At 43.7% G+C, this 21,523-nt stretch overlaps 1 protein-coding gene across 1 annotated transcript in view; it reads left to right on the top strand.

The window, feature by feature from the left end:
- The window catches only part of olfm3b (olfactomedin 3b), a 34,632-nt gene extending 20,316 nt beyond the window's left edge, over positions 1-14,316 (top strand). The window contains exons 3-6 of the mRNA XM_037547687.1: positions 3,425-3,580; positions 7,750-7,969; positions 10,511-10,617; positions 10,715-14,316. Of these exons, the coding sequence (XP_037403584.1) occupies positions 3,425-3,580; positions 7,750-7,969; positions 10,511-10,617; positions 10,715-11,392 (1,161 nt within the window). The 3' untranslated portion in view covers positions 11,393-14,316. The remainder of the gene's footprint in view (positions 1-3,424; positions 3,581-7,749; positions 7,970-10,510; positions 10,618-10,714) is intronic.
- Positions 14,317-21,523: the final 7,207 nt, after the last annotated feature.

Raw genomic sequence — 21,523 nt, 5'->3', positions numbered from 1 at the left:
TATTATAAATACGTGCATATATTGGTACTGAAATAAAGCGTCCAGATGTGCGACCCCCCTGGGAAGAGTTGGAGAGGCAAAGGATCAGAGGCTCTTATTCGTTTGGTCAGTGAAGGAAACAGAAAGACTACTGCAGCCGTCTGAAGGCTACCACACACTGGGCGAGTCTCTCAGTGTGGAGTCTCTGAGCACAACAAACGGAGTTAAACCCTCTAAACAGCTCCAGAAATGAGCCAGACTGAGACCACCTCTCAGGATGGTCTGAGTTCGGTTTGTTTGTGGTCTGACGAAACGGCCCCGGTCTGCTTCTGCTTTGCTTTATGGTGAAGACCGCGAGGCTGACCGTACACACAGTCACAGGGTTCAGCACTGAAGCAGGTGAAACACACCATCAAGGCTCGTTCATTAGGTGCTCAGCCTGACCCTGATCTCCCGACAAGGTAAGCGTTAGATGTTGAAGGCTGATGCTGGGCGCACATCGCTGAGCTCAAAGCTGCTCTCACACTGAACTCTGAGTGAATGAAAAGTCAAGGTTGCTCTTTTAAATAAATGATGTTCATAGCAGACATGGATTTTCACCCAGAGGAGCCTTTTCCAGTTTTGTGCGTTGTGCTTTCTGGCCAGTAAGAGAGCAGCAGGCAAGTCTGCAGTTCCTCTCGACACCCGAGAGGTCCATTTTATCAGAGGACGCTGCCCATTTGTAGTTGCTTCCTTTTCAGGTTCACACTAACAGAACTTACTTCAGTTCATCTAAAAAGAACTACATGTGAAAACTCTCTGTGTCTGTTAGCCTCCACCCGACGTGTCCAGCCTTGGCCTCAAGAGGCATTTTTGTTGGGGGTGGGGGCGGGGGTGGGGGCGAGGGTGGGGGGGGCACTATTTCAATACAAAATCCCTAATTTTGACCACAAATACGTTCTTGTTTTACACAGTGGGATGATGTTTGTTTTGAAATGGTTTGTCCTGATTCTGTGCTCCTCTCCAAAACTTGCCACGGGGCTTTTAGAAGCTGATTCTGAATAATCATAAAGATGATGTAACCGCACAAACAAGCCTGAGGGGCTGATCCAGGCCGTCTCAGGACCTGCCTCGTCCACTGCACTTCCACACTACCATGGTGTTGTCATGGTGCAGCACTGTTCTCCTCCAAGAGCAGCTTAGAATTTACTGATCATGCTTTCTGCTTTATTAGTGTAGATTGTTTTTCTCCTGCTGAGTTTCATCATAGCTCCTTTTAGATCCACCTGATTCCTCCATTCAGAAGCTCCTGAAGGTCCATCAGCTCAGTCAGGTGTTACATTAGGAGCAGGTAAAGAATTAAAAGCTGCCGACTGTAAGGCTCTGTTATCAACACGGAGAGTAAAGAAGGCCTTTCCCATAAAAATGGGTCAACAATAAAAAACAAGCCCTTACTAAAGAGATGTTCATTTTTATATCTGCATATTTATTCACATTTATATCTCTGTGTATTTTCTATCTTAAATATATTGAGTGTTATCAAAGCTTTAATTGCCTGTTTCAGTGATTGAACTGTGCTGGTCTGTTTGCTGCGCCGTCTGACTTTTCAGACTCATTTTAAATGAAACAGGAATCTACTTAAACACCCGTAGAACCCTTTGTCCTGCAACTAGAGTTTATAGCTATTTTTTCCAGATAAATAAATATTATTGTAATAATTCTACATTTTCTTGGTTCTCCTGAGCTCAGAACACCTGACATGGTGAACAGAACCGTTCTAATCGTGACTCAAACATCACGTTTTACTAAATCTGTGACCTGGGCATTGCACCATGAAGGTCACTTGGGGTTTTCTTTACGATGCAGTCCCCTGGCCCCTCTAAACGCATTTCAAAATAAAAGTCTTAATTTTTCAACGTGCTGTTTGATATTTCAGGAAGTCAGAACTTGCAGACAAACGTTTTTCAGTGAGTTGAGCAGTTTTAAAGTTTAGCAATTACAGCAGGGTTTTTAATTTAAACATAAAACCGTGAAAAATGATCTTATTTAGAGTTTTTATAACTGATTTACCCTTTTTAGGTAGTTTATTAACTGATATTTTTAGACTTTTGGAGGCAAATAGAAACTAAAATGAATTGTATATGGATGCACTGACAATTGTTTCACATAAAAGAGACCGTTTTAAATATTTTGGTATATATCATATGTTTATTAAACCATGGGGGGGGGGGCGTAATAGACTTGGACACCAAAAATGAACGTCAATTATTCAAATATAACCTCAAACGAAACCTCTATCATTTTGGCCTGCAGTGTATTTGGGCTGATAAACTCAGGGCTGCATGGCGTTGCATGTTTACTTTTACTCATGTTTACTAGAGTTAAAAAACAAAGAAAAAAAAATAAAATAAGGCTAATAAATATAAACAAATGGGGCTTCTGTGCTTTTGTGCACCAGTTCAATCAGCCAGATGGGAAACAAACAACTGTTTACTGAACTAAAAGCTTGTAGCAAGCAGTTGTAGTCGCTGCACACCTGTGAGATACAGACACTCAACTGAAAAAGGTTCATGCTGTTGTTTTTTTAAAGGTGGTTTATTGATTTTGTTTGGTCTGGTTTATGAGACTGTATTTCAGATTGATTATAGTATTTCCACACTAATAAAGTTCTTTGTTCTTTCTTTTGTTTAGGAGAATAACACATTTCTGTTGTCTCCTCTTTCTCTTCTGTTTTTGTTTCCGTTACTGAACTCAAGCACCATCCTCTACTAACTGACTGCTGAATTTAAAGAAGACCTCTGCTGATTTTTCAAAATTCCTGCATAATTTAGTGGTTTAGATGTAATCAGGGCCGTTCTGAGCGGTTTGGTGTGAAACGCTCCGTTCTAGATGAACTGACTGAGTCAGAGCCGCTCACAGTGGTGGTGATAGGAACCAGACGTCCCTCTAAAAGCTCCTACAGAAAGTTCCTACATGAACTGGTTCTGAATTCACTGCCTGATGACTGAGACGCTGTTTTATGAGAGTTTAGAGAACTTCAACTCCATTCATGGTGGAGGGAGACATGCAGGGCGCTGTGCGGCAAAATGGTCCACAAAGAAAACTCATTATTCCAGATTTTCCACTGTTTTTCATCATCAACATTCCAGATAAGCTCAGAAGACTCGTGTAGGTTCTCTGGTGGTTCTGGATGGTAAATAAAGTGTCTATATCTGTGTCGTAGTCATGGCAACACCTGGTTCCCATCACCACCACTGTAAAGACGTCTGAACCGTTTCACACCAAACCGCTCAGAAAAATTGGTGGGATTCCACTTTAATAGTTGACTAGTCAGAGAGTCTGTGCATCCCCTCATTTCCTTGCAGTGTCTGTGAAAGCTTTTTACAGCAGCTGTTAAACTGGAGACGCTGCTAATGTTCGTTCCACCGGAGGCCGAATTAACTTGCCCTGTTTTCCTCTCTTTAAGATTCAGAACATGTCTCAGTCCATAGAGGTTCTGAACCTGCGGACTCAGAGGGACTTCCAGTACGTCATGAAAATGGAGAGCCAGATAAAAGGACTGCGATCAAAGCTCAGGCAAATAGAGTCCAACCGGAGAACGCTCTTGACGAAAAACTTTCAGGTGCGCTTCCATTAAATCCATTACAAGACCCTGAGAAGAGAACAGGCACAGTGCGGATCACTCTTTTTCCACATTGATCTTTTTTCCAATGTTTTTCCTTAGATTAATAATCTGAACTCATTATGTAATTATACCATATAAACCCCTTATTTGCCTACTGTTACAGCTGGGCAGTATGAATATATATTGTATTTATGATAATAATAATAATAATAATAACAATAATAATAATAATAATAATAAGAAGAAGAAGAAGAAGAAGAATTTATTATTATTATTATTATTATTATTATTATTATTATTATTATTATTAGAGCACTTTTCTTGCCAGTGGCAGCTCAAAGTGCTTTACAGACTGGAGATAAAACATATCTGTGTTCAAAATTATTCAACCCCCACTGCAGTAAAGTGTTTTCGCAAGTTTGACATTTATTTTTTATCTTGTTCACAATCAGATCAAATAAGGACTTGTATAAAACACAAATGCACCTTAAATTACAACGATATTTTTTCTAATATACAAACAAATGTGATTTCCTCACTGACAAAATTATTCAACCCCTTAGTCTCATACATCATTAGCACTTAGTGCAACTCCCGTCGGCAGTGCTAACATCCGTCAGATGTGAAACACAGCTTGACACAAGTGCAGCAATCAGCAGGTATCTCAGCCCATTCCTCATTGGGCAAAGGCCTCCAGTTCATTGACATTCTTGGGCTTGCGTGCTGCAACTGCCTTCTTCAAGTCCCACCAGAGATTTTCTAAGGGATTTAAGTCGGGCGATTGCGATGGCCACTCCAGAATCTTCCAGCCCTTCTTCTGCAACCAAGCCATGGTAGAAGCTTCAGCTTTGTCACTGACTGCATGCCATTTCCACCCAAGATCTCCTGGTAGTTAACTGAGTTCATGAAACCTTCCACACAGTGGAGATTCCCTGTACCTAAAGCAGTGAAACAGCCCCTGACCATGAGTGACCCACCGCCATGCTTCACAGTAGGCAAGATGTTCTTTTCTGTATCGGCCTCGTTCTTCCTCCTCCAGACATATCGTTGAGCCAAAGGCCCAAAGAGTTCCAATTTTGTCTCGTCGCTCCAGAGAAAAGTATCCCAAAACTTTTGTGGTTTGTCCCCATGGTTTTTGGCATACTGGCGTCAACTCTTCTTGTGCTTTGGAGTCAGCAGGGGGTGCGCCTGGGAGTTCTGGCACGGAGACCTTCATCTCGCAGTGTTTGCCTTATTGTCTGGGCTGAAACCTGAGTACCTCCCTCTGACAAGTCCTGTCGCAGCTCCTCAGCTGTCAGCCGGGGATGTTTCGCCACCTTTCGTTTCGGGTACCGGACAGCAGTCGCCGACAGCATCCTCTTTCTGCCATGTCCAGGTGGCGTTTCCACTGTGCCTTTAGCTTTAAACTTGCGAATTATGCTTCCAGTTGTGTCTCTTGAAATGTTGAATGTCTTTGCTATATTTTTATACCCATATCCTTGCTTATGAAGAGAAAGTACCTCCTCTCTTGACTTCTTTGACCATTCCCTGGACTGAGTATCTCAGTCCTATTAAATCTGCTTAACTGCTGCTCATTATGGTTCTGTTCTCATCTACAGGTGCTTTCAATGCCTGATTGAAAACACCTGATTGAAACCTCTGTTCTTGAGAGTGATAATCTTTAAGGGGTTGAATAATTTTGTCAAAGAGGAAATCACAAAAAGGAAATTTGTTGGTATATTAGAAAAAATATTTTTGTAATTTAAGTTGCATTATACAAGGGGGCAGTCGTGGGCTGGAGGTCAGGGAACTGGCCCTGTGACCGGAAGGTTGCCGGTTCGATCCCCAGAGCCGACAGCACATGACTGAGGTGTCCTTGAGCAAGACACCTAACCCCCAACTGCTCCCCGGGTACTGTGGATTGGGCTGCCCACCACTCTGGGCAAGTGTGCTCACTGCCCCCTAGTGTGTGTATTCACTAGTGTGTATGTGGTGTTTCACTTCATGGATAGGTTAAATGCAGAGGCTAAATTTCCCCGTTGTGGGACTAATAAGGGTCTCTTAATAATAATCATAATAATAAGACCTTCTTTGATCTGATTGTGAACAAGATAAAAAAGAAATGTCAAACTTGCTAAAACACTTTACTGCAGTGGGGGTTGAATAATTTTGAACACAGCTGTAGTTATAGAAGAAATCCTCAGTATTTATTTAGAATCAGAAGAAAATGAAGATCAAATTAAAGATAAAAACCACGAGACATTCAGGTTTAATTAAATGCTGATTTAAAGGGAGACATGTTTAGGTGCTCTGAGCTCGACTGTCTAATAAAAGCTGAACTGAGCTCCACAGTTTAGAAGCAGAAGAACTGAAAGAGCCTCTCCATGTTCTCTGTGTTTTACAGAGGGTGTCTGTAGAAGGTCAGTATCTTCAGATCTTAGATTACGTGCCAGACAGACATAAACAGACAGACACTCTGTGATGTAAGCAGGTGCTTTAGGGTTGTTTAGAGCTTTGAAGACCAGTAGCAGAGCCTTGAAATCTATCCTGAGTGATTCAGGCAGCCAGCGCAGCTCTTTTAAAGCAGGACTGATCTGATCTCTCTGTGCTGTTTTTGTTAGGATGCTGCTGCGTTTTGTATGAGTTGTAAAGGAGTGCAGTTTTCTTAGTAAGCCCAGTAAGAAGACCATTACAGTGATCAACTCTGACTGGAATAAATGCATGAACAAGTTTCTCTGCGTTGCTCTGAGAGTGAAAAGTCCGAACTGTAGCGACATTTCTCAAATGATAAAAGCTACTTAGGGACTGTGTTTACATGCGGGGTAAAAGAGAGATCAGAGTCTGATGCAACCCTATTCCCGAAAAAGTTGGAATGCTGTGCAAAATGTAAATAAAAACCGAATACAATGACATCCAAATAATTGAAACCCTATATTTCATTGACAATAGCATTCTCATTGAAACTGAGAAATTTTATTGCTTTTGAAAAATGTATGCCTATTACTTGCAGCTAAATAGGATACCTGGCAACAGGTCAACAACAAGATTGAGTATGAAAGAGCATCTCAGAGAGGCGGAGTCAGAAGTAAAGGTGAGGAGGGGTCACCACTCTGTGAAAGACATCATCAAATAGAGCAACAACTCAAGAAGAACGTTCCTCAACATAAAACAGCAAAGAGCTTCTGCTTTTCATCATTTACGGTGCAGAATATCATTAAAGACTCAGAGAATCTGGAGAAATCTCTGTCTGTGAGGGACGAGGCTGAACACCAGTATCTGCTGGCCGTGATCTTTGGGCCCTCAGGCAGCACTGCATTAAAAACAGACATGATTCTGTAGTGGAAATCACTGCATGGGCTCAGAAACACTTCTGAAAACCACTGACTGTGAACACAGTTCATCACTGCATCCACAAACGCTGTTAAACTCTAAAACACAAAGAAGAACCCAAATATAAACAGGATCCAGAAACACTGCCACCTTCTCTGGGCCTGAGCTCATTTAAAATGGACTGAGGGGAAGTGGAAAAGTGTCCGGCGGTCCGACGGATCAACGTTTGAAATTCTTTAGGAAATCATGGACACTGTGTCGTCCGGGCTGAAGACCACTCAGCTGGTTATCAGTGCTCAGTTCTAAAGCCAGTATTCATGATGGTTTAGGGGGCATTAGTGCTCATGGCCTGGGTGACGTGCTCATCTGTGAAGGCCCCATTAAAGCTGAATGATATGAACATGTTTTAGCAACATCTCCTGCCACCTTGATGTCAACATTCGATTTGTTGTCATTGTATTATTTTGAGTTAAACATTTGATTTACATAATTTGCACATAATTACATTGTATTTTTATTTACATTTTGCACATTTTTTGAAATGGCGTTAATGTATTTTAGTCTGTTTGTAGAAAACAGTGAGTCATGCAGTGTCAGAAACCACATGCTGAGGTCTATTAGAGATGCTGAACACCTCCACACAGTGATGTAGGCATGCAGTTAGCACTACGCTAATTGGTGGGGTATAAGCTTCCTTCACTCAGCTACATTAGCCTCGTAGCTCCAGTTCTTACACTGAAGAAGCAAACTTCAGACACCAAACACGACTTGGCTGATCAACTACATTTGAGTTAAGGGGGGAAGTGATATGAATTTGACTGCTGAGTGAGTGAATCTCAACATCTCCTCCTCCTCAGGAGATGAAGGGTAAGATGGCAGATCTGCAGCCCCTGATTCCTGTGCTGGAACAGTATAAAACAGACGCCAGGCTCATCTCTCAGTTTAAGGAGGAGGTGAGGAACCTGTCGATGGTGCTGCTGGGCATCCAGGAGGAAATCGGAGCGTACGATTACGACGAACTCCAGCACCGAGTGGCCAGTCTGGAGGGGCGACTGAGGAACTGTATGAGCCGACTCAGTGAGTACCAGACTAAAGCTTTCACCATCCACAGACTGGCTGGATAAGCCGGCTGACTTTTCAGACTAATTTCAAATTAAACCGGCATCTAAACTGTAACGGTTTTAAGGGTTTATGGCTCTCAGGAGCTTTTTTGGAGTTTACTTGTAAAAAAAAAAAAGCTTGTTTTATTTTGAATGTGTTAAGAAGGGATGTGCATTTTGACAATGTTGATATTTGAGTATCTGTGAGAGTTAACGAGCACACGTCCTGGAAACTGCAGGAAACAAAAAATCTTTGGCCAAAAATACCATAACACCAACGTTTATCAGCGCCCAGAGGACTGCGTTTGAAAACATGATTTGTCCGTGTTGAGAAAGGTGTTAAATAAATTGAACTTAGCAAAAAACTGCATTCTCAGTCACATCCGTCATAACACGCCAGGCACTCTGTGTTTCGTAGTAGTTATAATATAATATATGTAATATACATAATTATATAATATGATCTATATTGTTGCTGTCGGAACAAAACCTCGTATCTCCAAAATGGGAACAAACACACTTCACTTTTAATGTAAGTCAATGGAACGAGGTTTATTTCCATGTAAATTCGGGCCATTTGTGTTGGTCCACTCATCATGAAATTTGCACGCAATATAAAGGACAACAGATATTTTCAAATTGTGTCAAACACTGAAAAACAACTAAAATGGAGATGCAAGGTTTTATTGCGATAGCTGTGATATAATACAGAATAATATAATATATATACTTACGTAATGAATACCCCAAGATTATGAATACTGCCACCTTGAACAGTTAACCAAGTTCTCCAGTACCAGTGCAGAGCCCTAATGTAGGAGTCTGGACACAGGGATATAATGGTGCTCTAGTACTTGATTTGCATTGATCTGATCTAACGACATGTAGACGCTTCAGAGCTCAAAACTAATTTAGTAAAATCTACAATTAAGTATTTCTGTTGCTTCTTAATTGAATAGCATGTTGCTGTACCACAGATGTAAAACAACAAAATTGGAATTAGCACAAATAACTGACATAATTCTGGTTGAGTGTCAATGACTGTGTAACAAAAGGCCAAATCTATCTAAACACCCATATGGAAATGAATGAATGAATAAATAAATAAATAAATAAATAAATGAATGAATGAATGAATGAATGAATGAAATATATTAGGCAACACGGTGGCACGGTGGTTAGTGGTGGTTAGGAGGGCCTGGGTTCGGTTCCCTGGCCAGGTGACCGGGATCCTCTCTGTGTGGAGTCTGCATGTTCTCCCCGTGTCTGTGTGGGGTTCCTCCGGGTTCTCCGGTTTCCTCCCACAGTCTAAAGACATGCAGTCAGGCCAATTGGACGTGCTAAACTGCCCCTGGGTGTGAATGACTGTCTGTGTCTGTCTGTCTGCCCTGCGATGGACTGGTGACCTGTCCAAAGTGTATCCTGCCTTCTGCCCGATGACCACTGGGATAGGCTGTGTGTGTATATATATATAAATACATTTCAAGCACACAGCAGTTGAGGCTGAAATACATTCCAAACACTAGATATATATTTCTAAATATTTTGCCATATGAACGGGGAAAATGTATGGGGAAATATTACACTCAGATACACATAAATGTATGTAAACATGTTAATCAGCTCCATCTGAGGAACATCTCCAGAATCCTGTCTGATGCTCTTCACTGTCTGAATCCTTTAGAAATGAGTTTATCAGCTCCATCTGAAAGTGGAGGAACATCTCCAGAATCCTGTCTGATGCTCTTCACTGTCTGATTCCTTTAGAAATGAGTTTATCAGCTCCATCTGAATGTGGAGGAACATCTCCAGAATCCTGTCTGATGCTCTTCACTGTCTGATTCCTTTAGAAATGAGTTTATCAGCCCATCTGAAAGTGGAGGAACATCTCCAGAATCCTGTCTGATGCTCTTCACTGTCTGATTCCTTTAGAAATGAGTTTATCAGCTCCATCTGAAAGTGGAGGAACATCTCCAGAATCCTGTCTGATGCTCTTCACTGTCTGATTCCTTTAGAAATGAGTTTATCAGCTCCGTCTGAAAGTGGAGGAACATCTCCAGAATCCCGTCTGATGCTCTTCACGGTCTGATTCCTTTAGAAATGAGTTTGTGTTCCAGCCTCTTCATGTTAAATCTGATCTAATGGTCCTTTAGCAGGACAGAAGTGAGGGCTGTAGGTATTGATACTCTGTGAAATGCAGGGCTGATCTGATATCTTGTTTATGTGAAGTACATTGTGTGTGAGAGTCTGATTGCAGACGTACGTGGTTAATGTAAAGCACAGCGCAGATCACTGTCAGTACGTTTAGCTACATCTGGAACCTTCATTACACTCAACACAGATAATCACTCATACTGATAGTCATTTTTCACACATTTGATAAATACATTTGGAATGTATCATTTTTCCATGCTAACCTGTAGGGTTTGTGATGTGTCAGTGTGAGTTATCATTTCTCTGATTGCTGATTGTCTGTTTTTTAAGAATGATCTAATATTAAAAATCTCTGCCATGCCAGCTTGTGGCAAGCTAATGAAAATCAGTGGCCCTGACACCATAAAGACGTCAGGAACCAGGTTCGGAGCGTGGATGACTGACCCGCAGGCGCCTCCTCAGAACCATAAGGTAGTGAGATCTGTATCGCAGCTAAAACTGCATCAACATAAAGCTTTAAATCTCGCTTTCTGGCTGAAGTAACCATTTACCGAATGGTGTGTTGCAGGTTTGGTACATGGACAGCTACACCAACAACAAGATAGTCCGTGAGTACAAGTCAGTGAGTGACTTCGTCGCCGGGGTCGAGTCCAGAACCTATAATTTGCCGTTTCACTGGGCGGGCACAAACCACGTAGTGTACAACGGCTCCCTGTACTACAACAAATTCCAGAGCAACATCATTGTTAGGTACAGTTTTGAGAGTGGACGTGTGATGACCCAGCGTGCTCTGGAGGCTGCTGGCTTCCACAACGTTTATCCGTACACCTGGGGCGGATTCTCCGACATTGATCTGATGGCGGACGAGCTGGGGCTTTGGGCGGTTTACGCAACCAATCAGAATGCTGGGAACATTGTGATCAGTCAGCTGGACCCTATAACCCTACAGGTTCTAAACACGTGGAACACGGAATACTCTAAAAGAAACGCCGGAGAGTCCTTCATGATCTGCGGCACACTTTATATCACCAACTCCCATCTCACAGGCGCAAAGGTCTACTATTCCTACTCCACCAAAACGTCCAGCTACGAGTACACGGACATCCCCATCCACAACCAGTACTTTCACATGTCCATGCTGGACTACAACGCGAGGGAACGCGCGCTGTACGGCTGGAACAACGGCCACCAGGTGCTGTTCAACGTCACACTGTTCCACGTCATCAAAACAGATGATGATTCTTGAGAGACACTTTTTTCCAGAGTTGCCAGTTTGGCGATTTTCTTGTTCAGTCACACCTGAAACAGGCAGAAGCGATGCTCGAGTTTGTTAATGAAGCTTGTGTTTATCCACATGGTCCACAAAACTAAACAGTGCAGTCTTAAAGACAGTTCTTCAAGGGTTCTGTAGGAAAGAAAATGGTTCTGTACAGGGACACTCAAAGAACCCTTTGCATGGTTAAAAGGCTCTCTGCAATATGTAAGAGTTCTTCAGATTGATGGAGAATGTGCTGTGGAGGGTTCCAAATGCAACCTTTTTTAAAAGGGTTCTTCTATTGTTATAATGGCAAACTTGTCATAATAGAATGACCCTTTTTGGTGATATACTGTATATATAGAACCATTTACAACAAGGTTCTATACAGAACCGTGTACAGCACATTTTCTATCAATCTCCATTTCCATGAATCTTTCACGAGAACAAGAACTCTTTAGTCTTTGAATGTTCATGGTTCCATATAGAATCGTTTTCTTTACTGAAGAACCCTTGAAGAACCATCTTTTTTAAGAGTGACGTCATGAAACACAGTCCAGGTCAAAGAGAGTCACACAACACAAAAACACGACAGTCAATGAAACCCAAACAGGCAAAGAATAACCCAAGTGAAAGTTCAGGCACATGACAGATGTACAAATATTCCGAATACTCAGAAACAGTGATGAGTTGTGGATATTCATTTATTATAACTTAATTCTCTACACATTCCTCTGTCGTGGTAGAATCTTCTACAGCTGTTCTTCTTTCTGGGCACATCTGACTCTTCTTCATTTTTAATTATATCCTCCTGGAGTTCTCCTGATTATCCGAAACCTGTGAAGATATACATGACAAGCAGTTAACGATCATTTTGCACATCTTTGTGCCACCAAATTAGTTTAGTATTCTTGATAATATTAATTCCAAACTTCTGAACAGTAGTGAGTTTTGTTCCCGTGACAGATTTCCAGATTTCCAGTCACAACCCAAATGCTAGGATTTAGGGACATGAGAATTTTCCAACTCTACCAATTTAGGAGGACCATAAACCAACTGCTAAGTTGAATCAGATGTGTTTGAGCAGGAAAATCACTAAACTGAGTTGGACTAAAGTTTTCCAGAAACTCGGTTGGTTGAGGACCACCACTCAAAGCAGTTTGGGGTCCACGGTGTTGTTTTCTGGACAGTTTGTCCAACATTGTCTAGTACTGATAATCCAAGGTAACTGGTTTAATCTGGAAAACATTTCCCTGTTCATCTGAGAGGCGTCAGTTCAAAGTGGTGGAGACCTAATTTCACAGTGCTTTATCATCTGCTGCCTTTCAGTGATGTTTATATTTTCATCAGTGGCTGTATATTTACATCCGAAGATAATCTTGAATGGACCAGCTTGTTTACACAGTTTCTCTCAGCAGTGTCCTTGGGGATGAAAATGCCTTATTTGAGTCACAGGGTCATTCTGACATGTTTGGGAGAAAAACTTGTGCTTAACGTGACACTATATGGCCAAAAGTATGTGGACACCTGACCATCACACCTATATGAGCATTTTGGACACCCCATTCCAAAACCATGGGCATTAATGTAGAGTTTGTCCCTCTTTGCGACTACAACAGCCTTCACTCTTCTTTCTACAAGATTTTGGACAGTGTTTGTGGGAATTTGTGTCCATTCAGTCTAAAAAGCATTTATGAAGTCAGACACTGATGTTAAGCGAGAGGAAGGTGTTCAGCGGGGTTTAGGTCAGGGCTCTATGCAGGCCAAACTGGACACTCCATGTCTTTATGTAGCTGCTTTGTGCTCAGGGTCTCAGTCCCCAAACTGCAGACGCATGTGTAAAAAGGCTTTGTGCTGCAGCATCAACATCACCCTTCACTGGACCTGAGAGCCCAAACCCTGAAAAACAGCCCAGCCCTGACACTTGGCATTGCGCATGGTGATCTTAGGCTTGTGTGCAACTGCAGGGGCATGGAAACCCATTTCATGAAGCTCCTTATGCAGAGTTTGTGTGCTGCTGTTGCTTCCAGAGACAATTTGGAGCTCTGTAGTGAGTTTTTTAATAGAGGATAGACTCTGTGAGTGTGCGTGGTCTACCACTTTGTGGTTGAGCTGTTGATGCTTCCAGTTCAGTAATAGCACTGACTGTTGTCCAGGACAGCTCTAGCAGGACATAAATTTCCCAAATTGACCTGTCAGTGTTAGATTTAAAGTCACTGAGCTCTTCATTACAACACATTCTACTGCCAGTGTTTGTGTATTGAAACTGCAGGGCTATGTGCTTGGTTTTATACACCTGTTAGCAATGGGTGTGGCTAAAACACCCAAACTCAGTAATTAGGAGGGCGTCCACAAACTTTTACCATATAATGTTTACAGAGACAATATAGAGTGTGTAAAGCTTCAGTGTATAAAAGTAATATACAGAAATACTTAATGAAGACTGTAACAAGCTTAAGGTTTGGAAATACAGTATATATTTAAAGAGACGGGCCATCCATGAATATCTTCTATTCTTTGGCCTTGAGAGTGGTAAGTATTAGTAAAAGTGATTCTCATCTAGAACTGTGTCTAGTTATAATACAGCAGTGCTACAAGTTAATATGTATGTGCTGTACATCTAAAAAATTGCCAACACTGGATTTCCATTAACATTCACAACAAGGCTCAAACCCCATCCAATAAACTATCCCTACTGCTGTCCCAGATGGAAGTATTTTATTATTATTTATTGTTATTTGAGACGTGTAATATATAAACCACAGCATGTGACACTTTTATGAGTGGCTGAAAGAGGCTTGGGTCTGCCAGCCACTGTTATTTCACTGATGTGTCTTGCTGTGAGATGGAGTGGTTGCCTGTAATGTTTACCTGTCAAATGTTCCACTTTTTTCATTAATAATAGAGGAAATGTTTATTCTTCTTGTTGTTTTGGACTGTTTTACATCCTCAAACTGGTGTCTTTTAACTACACTGCTTTCCCAAAGACTCTAAAACCCAAACTGATTTTCATGTTTAGGTGGGTTGTCACACTATAGCTCTTTCCTCAAACCAAATTATCAACACGTTATCATTTCATTTCATTGGTAATTATTATGGTTTATATCCAGAGGCGGTTCTGACCTCCCTGGGGCCTTAAGCAAAATTCTGCAAAGGGGTCCTCGTACCTGATCTGTGATCCATGTTAACTCTTTGCAGTGGCCACACAGTCACACCTGATGCCCCAGTCCTCTCACTACAATCCTCCCTCCTTTAAATCAGTCTGCTCCATCTGTCGCTCTCGGAATAAGTTGACCTGTACAGAACAGACTGAGCTATAAACAAACCATATTTATCAGTCAATTAGTATTTACTCCTCTACTGACAGACCTGAGCAGATTATAGATAATACTATTGTTAATTAAATCAGTTGCATCATCAGTCTGGCTCCCCCAGGGTCCCTTTCAGCACATGTTAAAATATACTTTTTAAAAATGATATTTATACTCTGGCTTGGCTGAACAGTTGATGGTTGTTATTTATTGAGAGATGTGTCCATATTTTCCAACATGTCCAACTAATCAACATTATAAACACAATATTTAATCAGTAATCAATGTCGGTCCATTGCTGTCCATTCTGCATTCATCAGAGCTGTAACTAAACCCTGACTGAGAGTCTAGATCATCACTGTCCTGTTTTGTCCTGTGGGGGCAGTCGTGGGCTGGAGGGTAGGGAACCGGAAGGTCGCCGGTTTGATCCCCAGAGCCGACAGTCCATGACTGAGGTGTCCTTGAGCAAGACACCTAACCCCCAACTGCTCCCCGGGTGCTGTGGATAGGGCTGCCCACCGCTCCGGGCAAGTGTGCTCACTGCCCCTAGTGTGTGTGTTCACTAGTGTGTATGTGGTGTTTCACTGCACGGGTGGGACTAATAAGGGTCACTTAATCTTAAAATGATGAGCTCCTATGAGGAGTGAACCATCCCACACAGATACTGGCCTGGACTCCACAGAGGCTGTGGATAGCGCATTTACTGATTGGTAAAATGTTGCTGTTATTTTCTTTGTTATGTTTTGTTATGTTGTTATGTTGTTATTGTTATGTTACTATTGCCTGCTCCATTTAACAGCAACCCCCATTATCAGAAGAGCAGAAGCACTTTTGGTGGCAGAATGAGAACAAACGGCAGCAGAACCTGAAGATCATTATTTAAACAGAGAGAAAAACTACGGAGCATCAATAAGCTTTACTGCTCTTTAACAACTCGGATTCAGCGATTTCTAGCATTAATTCAGAGGAGCGTAGAGACAAAACTACACACAGGCAATAGTCTTTAGACAGTGTGCAGTAGCCTTTAGACAGTGTGCAGTAGTCTTTAGACAGTGTGCAGTAGCCTTTAGACAGTGTGCAGTAGTCTTTAGACAGTGTGCAGTAGCCTTTAGACAGTGTGCAGTAGCCTTTAGACAGTGTGCAGTAGTCTTTAGACAGTGTGCAGTAGCCTATAGACAGTGTGCAGTAGTCTTTAGACAGTATGCAGTAGTCTTTAGACAGTGTGCAGTAGTCTTTAGACAGTATGCAGTAGTCTTTAGACAGTGTGCAGTAGTCTTTAGACAGTATGCAGTAGTCTTTAGACAGTGTGCAGTAGCCTTTAGACAGTGTGCAGTAGTCTTTAGACAGTGTGCAGTAGCCTTTAGACAGTGTGCAGTAGCCTATAGACAGTGTGCAGTAGTCTTTAGACAGTATGCAGTAGTCTTTAGACAGTGTGCAGTAGTCTTTAGACAGTGTGCAGTAGTCTTTAGACAGTATGCAGTAGTCTTTAGACAGTGTGCAGTAGCCTTTAGACAGTGTGCAGTAGTCTTTAGACAGTGTGCAGTAGCCTTTAGACAGTGTGCAGTAGTCTTTAGACAGTGAGCAGTAGCCTTTAGACAGTGTGCAGTAGTCTTTAGACAGTATGCAGTAGTCTTTAGACAGTGTGCAGTAGCCTTTAGACAGTGTGCAGTAGCCTTTAGACAGTATGCAGTAGTCTTTAGACAGTGTGCAGTAGCCTTTAGACAGTGTGCAGTAGCCTTTAGACAGTGTGCAGTAGTCTTTAGACAGTGTGCAGTAGCCTATAGACAGTGTGCAGTAGTCTTTAGACAGTATGCAGTAGTCTTTAGACAGTGTGCAGTAGTCTTTAGACAGTGTGCAGTAGTCTTTAGACAGTATGCAGTAGTCTTTAGACAGTGTGCAGTAGTCTTTAGACAGTATGCAGTAGTCTTTAGACAGTGTGCAGTAGCCTTTAGACAGTGTGCAGTAGTCTTTAGACACTGTGCAGTAGCCTTTAGACAGTGTGCAGTAGCCTATAGACAGTGTGCAGTAGTCTTTAGACAGTGTGCAGTAGTCTTTAGACAGTGTGCAGTAGTCTTTAGACAGTATGCAGTAGTCTTTAGACAGTGTGCAGTAGTCTTTAGACAGTGTGCAGTAGTCTTTAGACAGTGTGCAGTAGTCTTTAGACAGTGAGCAGTAGTCTTTAGACAGTGTGCAGTAGCCTTTAGACAGTGTGCAGTAGCCTTTAGACAGTGTGCAGTAGTCTTTAGACAGTGTGCAGTAGCCTTTAGACAGTGTGCAGTAGCCTTTAGACAGTGTGCAGTAGTCTTTAGACAGTGTGCAGTAGCCTTTAGACAGTGTGCAGTAGTCTTTAGACAGTGTGCAGGAACCTTTAGACAGTGTGCAGTAGCCTTTACACAGTGTGCAGTAGTCTTTAGACAGTGTGCAGTAGCCTTTAGACAGTGTGCAGTCGTCTTTAGACAGTGTGCAGTAGTCTTTAGACAGTGTGCAGTAGTCTTTAGACAGTGTGCAGTAGCCTTTAGACAGTGTGCAGTCGTCTTTAGACAGTGTGCAGTAGTCTTTAGACAGTGTGCAGTAGCCTTTAGACAGTGTGCAGTAGTCTTTAGACAGTGTGCAGGAACCTTTAGACAGTGTGCAGTAGCCTTTACACAGTGTGCAGTAGCCTTTAGACAGTGTGCAGGAACCTTTAGACAGTGTGTAGTAGTCTTTAGACAGTGTGCAGTAGCCTTTAGACAGTGTGCAGTAGCCTTTAGACAGTGTGCAGTAGCCTTTAGACAGTGTGCAGTCGTCTTTAGACAGTGTGCAGTAGCCTTTAGACAGTGTGCAGTAGTCTTTAGACAATGTGCAGTAGTCTTTAGACAATGTGCAGTAGCCTTTAGACAGTGTGCAGTAGTCTTTAGACAGTGTGCAGTAGTCTTTAGACAGTGTGCAGTAGTCTTTAGACAATGTGCAGTAGTCTTTAGACAATGTGCAGTAGCCTTTAGACAGTGTGCAGTAGTCTTCAGACAGTGTGCAGTAGTCTTTAGACAGTGTGCAGTAGTCTTTAGACAGTGTGCAGTAGCCTTTAGACAGTGTGCAGTAGTCTTTAGACAATGTGCAGTAGCCTTTAGACAGTGTGCAGTAGTCTTTAGACAGTGTGCAGTAGTCTTTAGACAGTGTGTAGTAGCCTTTAGACAGTGTGCAGTAGTCTTTAGACAGTGTGCAGTAGCCTTTAGACAGTGTGCAGTAGTCTTTAGACAGTGTGCAGTAGCCTTTAGACAGTGTGCAGTAGCCTTTAGACAGTGTGCAGTAGTCTTTAGACAGTGTGCAGTAGCCTTTAGACAGTGTGCAGTAGTCTTTAGACAGTGTGCAGTAGCCTTTAGACAGTGTGCAGTAGTCTTTAGACAGTGTGCAGTAGCCTTTAGACAGTGTGCAGTAGTCTTTAGACAGTGAGCAGTAGCCTTTAGACAGTGTGTAGTAGTCTTTAGACAGTGTGCAGTAGCCTTTAGACAGTGTGCAGTAGTCTTTAGACAGTGTGCAGTAGTCTTTAGACAGTGAGCAGTAGCCTTTAGACAGTGTGCAGTAGCCTTTAGACCTGAACATTAGAAGCCGTTCCCTCAGCGCAGATAAGCCTTTGTAAAGCCTAGTCGTTAACGAGGTACATCATCACTATAAATAATGCTCTAATTGAGGGCTGTAGGCTTTGCCTGTGTCTGTAGGACTGTTGGCCTGATGGTGTGAACGCTGTAAACAAATCAACTCATTACACTTTATTATAATAATAATAATAAATTACATTTATACAGCGCCTTTCACAAACCCAAGGTCGCTTCACATAGCAAAAAAAAAAAACTACAGAGGAGGAGGAAGACAAATGTGCATTAAACAGAAAGTCTTTAAGTCAGATTTAAAAGAGGAAAGAGAAGAGCCTCCCTGAGGGATTGATGAAGAGAATTCCAGAGTTTGGGGGCCGTGGCACTGAAGGACCTCCCTCCCAAGGTGGAAAGTCTGGTGCTGGACAGCAAGTAAGTTACTGCTAGAAGACCTGAGAGAGCGAGAGGGAGTGTAAGAGGTCAGCAGTTCTCTGAGGGAGGGGGGAGCAGGTTATGTAAAGCTTTGAAAGTGAGAAGTAAGATTTTAATCTTTATTCGGGACGAGACCGGCAGCCGGCGTAGCTGAGACAGAACGGGGGTGATATGAGCTGAACGCTTAGTGTGGGTGAGAACTCCAGCTGCAGAGCTCTGACTGTCCAGGAGCTTCTGGATAGACTTTACAGGGAGACCAACAAAGAGGGAGTTACAGTAGTCAATGCGGGACATGATGATGGCCTGAACGGTCGGAGACAAGCAATGTTACGTAAATGAAAGAAAGAGAAATGAGAGTCGAGTAAAACACCAAGACTTCTAACGACAGGTGCAGGCTTAACGAGCAGGCCATCAATACTAACTGAAAAACTGGATGACTTTGATAATAAACCAGTAAGACTTCAGTTTTATCAGTGTTCAGCATGAGAAAGTTATTGTACATTCAGAGCTTTAAATCAGAAATACAGTGAATTATTGTACTGGGAGGGGAATCTGAGGGGGTGTGTACTGAGATATAACTGAATATCATCAGCAGAACAATGGAAGTTTAGGCCATGGCTACGAATGATCTGGCCAAGGGGTGGCATAGATTAAGAAAAGTAGGGGTCCAAGAACTGAGCCCTGCGGGACACCACATGTAACAGGAGAGGAGGAGGACTTATGTGGGCCTAGTGTAATAAACTGATGTCTGTCTGTAAGATATGACCTGAACCACTGTAGGGCTGTGTCAGTGATGCCAATAGAGAAAAGACGAGAAATGAGAACATCATGATTTATAGAACCAAATGCTGTGCTTAAGTCGAGGAGAAGGAGAATACTGAGAGAACCACTATCAGCAGACCGGATAAGATCATTAACGACTCACAAAAGAGCCGTCTCAGTGCTGTGGTGAGGACGGAAACCAGACTGGAATGGCTCGTAGACGGCATTATCACTCAGAAACGTCTGGAGATGGGAAGCGACAACTCTTTCCATTACTTTAGCTAAAAATGGAAGGTGTGAGACGGGTCTGTAGTTAGAAAGAGAAGTCGGGTCCAATTCAGGCTTCTTAAGTATCAGAGTAACTGCAGCAGTTTTAAGGGCAGTAGGAACAGAACCAGAAGAGATACATGAATTTATCACTGTAGCAACCGGGGGGTGGATTACAGATGAACAGGCCTTGAGTAGAGGGGTGGGGGCAGGATGAACAGGCCTTGAGTAGAGGGGTGGGGGCAGGATGAACAGGCCTTGAGTAGAGGGGTGGGGGCAGGATGAACAGGCCTTGAGTAGAGGGGTGGGGGCAGGGTGAACAGGCCTTGAGTAGAGGGGTGGGGGCAGGATGAACAGGCTTGAGTAGAGGGGTGGGGGCAGGATGAACAGGCCTTGAGTAGAGGGGTGGGGGCAGGATGAACAGGCCTTGAGTAGAGGGGTGGGGGCAGGATGAACAGGCCTTGAGTAGAGGGGTGGGGGCAGGATGAACAGGCCTTGAGTAGAGGGGTGGGGGCAGGCTGAACAGGCCTTGAGTAGAGGGGTGGGGGCAGGATGAACAGGTCTTGAGTAGAGGGTATGGGGGCAGGATGAACAGGCCTTGAGTAGAGGGGTGGGGGCAGGATGAACAGGCCTTGAGTAGAGGGGTGGGGGCAGGATGAACAGGCCTTGAGTAGAGGGGTGGGGGCAGGCTGAACAGGCCTTGAGTAGAGGGGTGGGGGCAGGCTGAACAGGCCTTGAGTAGAGGGCTGGGGGCAGGATGAACAGGCCTTGAGTAGAGGGGTGGGGGCAGGATGAACAGGTCTTGAGTAGAGGGTATGGGGGCAGGATGAACAGGCCTTGAGTAGAGGGGTGGGGGCAGGATGAACAGGCCTTGAGTAGAGGGGTGGGGGCAGGATGAACAGGTCTTGAGTAGAGGGTATGGGGGCAGGATGAACAGGCCTTGAGTAGAGGGGTGGGGGCAGGATGAACAGGCCTTGAGTAGACGGCTGGGGGCAGGATGAACAGGCCTTGAGTAGAGGGGTGGGGGCAGGATGAACAGGCCTTGAGTAGAGGGGTGGGGGCAGGATGAACAGGCCTTGAGTAGAGGGGTGGGGGCAGGATGAACAGGCCTTGAGTAGAGGGGTGGGGGCAGGATAAACAGGCCTTGAGTAGAGGGGTGGGGGCAGGATGAACAGGTCTTGAGTAGAGGGGTGGGGGCAGGATGAACAGGCCTTGAGTAGAGGGGTGGGGGCAGGTTGAACAGGCCTTGAGTAGAGGGGTGGGGGCAGGATGAACAGGCCTTGAGTAGAGGGGTGGGGGCAGGATGAACAGGCCTTGAGTAGAGGGGTGGGGGCAGGCTGAACAGGCCTTGAGTAGAGGGCTGGGGGCAGGATGAACAGGCCTTGAGTAGAGGGGTGGGGGCAGGATGAACATGCCTTGAGTAGAGGGGTGGGGGCAGGATGAACAGGCCTTGAGTAGAGGGCTGGGGGCAGGATGAACAGGCCTCGAGTAGAGGGGTGGGGGCAGGATGAACATGCCTTGAGTAGAGGGGTGGGGGCAGGATGAACAGGCCTTGAGTAGAGGGGTGGGGGCAGGATGAACAGGCCTTGATTAGAGGGGTGGAGGCAGGATGAACAGGCCTTGAGTAGAGGGGTGGGGGCAGGATGAACAGGCCTTGAGTAGAGGGGTGGGGGCAGGATGAACAGGCCTTGAGTAGAGGGGTGGGGGCAGGATGAACAGGCCTTGAGTAGAGGGGTGGGGGCAGGATGAACAGGCCTTGAGTAGAGGGGTGGGGCAGGGTC

Source organism: Pygocentrus nattereri, chromosome 19 (genome assembly GCF_015220715.1).
Source record: "Pygocentrus nattereri isolate fPygNat1 chromosome 19, fPygNat1.pri, whole genome shotgun sequence".
Classification (NCBI taxonomy): Eukaryota; Metazoa; Chordata; class Actinopteri; order Characiformes; family Serrasalmidae; genus Pygocentrus; species Pygocentrus nattereri.
This window is presented reverse-complemented; position numbering and strand designations above follow the sequence as displayed.